Source organism: Dipteris shenzhenensis, chromosome 25 (genome assembly GCF_047967505.1).
Source record: "Dipteris shenzhenensis isolate YYH24624 ecotype China chromosome 25, Dip_SZ_1.0, whole genome shotgun sequence".
NCBI classification, from domain to species: domain Eukaryota; kingdom Viridiplantae; phylum Streptophyta; class Polypodiopsida; order Gleicheniales; family Dipteridaceae; genus Dipteris; species Dipteris shenzhenensis.
The window spans coordinates 25,025,084-25,026,727 of NC_141620.1; the positions used below are offsets into that span (position 1 = coordinate 25,025,084).

General features: G+C 49.1%; 1 protein-coding gene across 1 annotated transcript; it reads right to left on the reverse strand.

Annotated features, from left to right (window-relative positions):
- Positions 1-369: 369 nt before the first annotated feature.
- LOC147885650 (dirigent protein 24-like) lies at positions 370-963 on the reverse strand. The gene has a single exon (XM_087396169.1). It carries the CDS (start codon positions 961-963, stop codon positions 370-372), a length of 594 nt encoding a protein of 197 aa, XP_087252295.1.
- Positions 964-1,644: the final 681 nt, after the last annotated feature.

Here is a 1,644-nt window from a genome sequence, read left to right on the forward strand (position 1 = left end):
GATTTTTTATGAGATATAGACGTACATCTTAGTTTGACCAAACATTCCATCTCGCGTAAGTTTGTAAGAATGGATGAAGAGTTACTCGTTGTGTCGACTTTGTGTTAACGAGATAACGTCTCATAAGGTACTTATTACGTTCCAATTGAGCTTAGAACTATAAAGTCATTCGCATTTGCTCTGTAAAGCAAAAGAGCTCATAGTTTTCTGAATTCACCAACCGACGATTGAAATTAATGCAGCTCATCTTGTTATCAAACGCGCAAGGCGCTTACAAGTACCATTGGATCCATGTTGGAAATTGAAACGGTACGATTCGTGGCTCCCGCATATCCACATCCATGAGAAACAGTGAATCGCATAAACAGATTAGAGAAAATGCAGCTGGTGGTGATAAAGAAACGCATTCCCTTGGGAGCTCACTTGTGTTACGACGGCATAACCTCTTGCGCCTCTGAAAGCCCCGGTGCCTCCCACCACTGCGATTTCGTTGGTTCCAGCAGCGACGAAGCCTTGAAGCTGTATGGTGCCTTTGAAGGAGCCATCATCGTAAGACAAGCCCTCCACCTCAATGCCGATGGAAGTGGAATCATAGCTAGCCTGCACTGTGTATCCGCGGATGAACCCCAACTGCGTCGATTGAGGATCAGCCCCCCGGGTGACGTTGAAGGCGAACAGCTGAGTGGATCCGAAGGAGTTTGTGAGCGTTTGATTGATAGGAGGTATGAGTTGGCCGAGGTCGACGTCGTTTGTGCGAACATGGACGTAATACTCAAGCGTATGGTTATGATTCCAGGGGCTGGGGGACGCGGAGATGATGCTCCACTTATGATCGACGGGAGGAGGGCGAGCAGAAGCGGGCTGGAAAGCGGCGAGGAGAGCGACCAAGAAGAAAATGCTGACAAGGGTGTGCAGGCAGCAGAATGGGCAGCTGGAACCGGTGGGCTGGCGGAGGCGGAGCATGGCAAGGAGGGTAGAGTGGGAGGGAGAGGATATGGAGGCGAGCTGAGGCAGAAGATTTGCGTAGTGAGGAGGTGCAGGGAGATGATATGGAGGGCGAGGCTGGGAGAGCTGCTGATGTTGTGAGGAGGTGCCCATAGACGGGATATATATATATATATATGTATGGGAGAGAGAGAGAGAGAGATCCTTCCTTAGGTGGGCAGTCAAACAATGGGAATGCCGGCCGTGTCAAACAACGCCTTCTTTTTCCTTTGAACTCTTCTTAAACGCTTTCCCTCCTTAACCCCTTCTTACACATTTTGCCAAGTCCTATGAATAGATAGCCCCAATTGAATTTGGGGGCATTTAATTAATTTGTTTTGGGGGAGTGGGATAAGGGGAGAGGGCTTGAATTAAATAAAGGAGGAACGCCTAGGGGCAATCTCACGAGTGGGGAAGGGGCAATCTCACGAGTGGGGAGGGCCAATCTCTTCTTAAACATTTTGCCAAGGGCTTCACTCTCCTATGAATAGGTCGTCCAAGAATTTGGGGGCAATTAATTAATTTATTGGGGGAGAGGGAGCGGGGAGGGGCATACAAGGGGAAGGGCTCGAATTAAATAAAGGAGGGGCGAGGGGGGAGGTTAATTTAAATAAGGGAGGGGCATTAAAGAGGGAGGGACACTTGACATTGGGGAGAAGG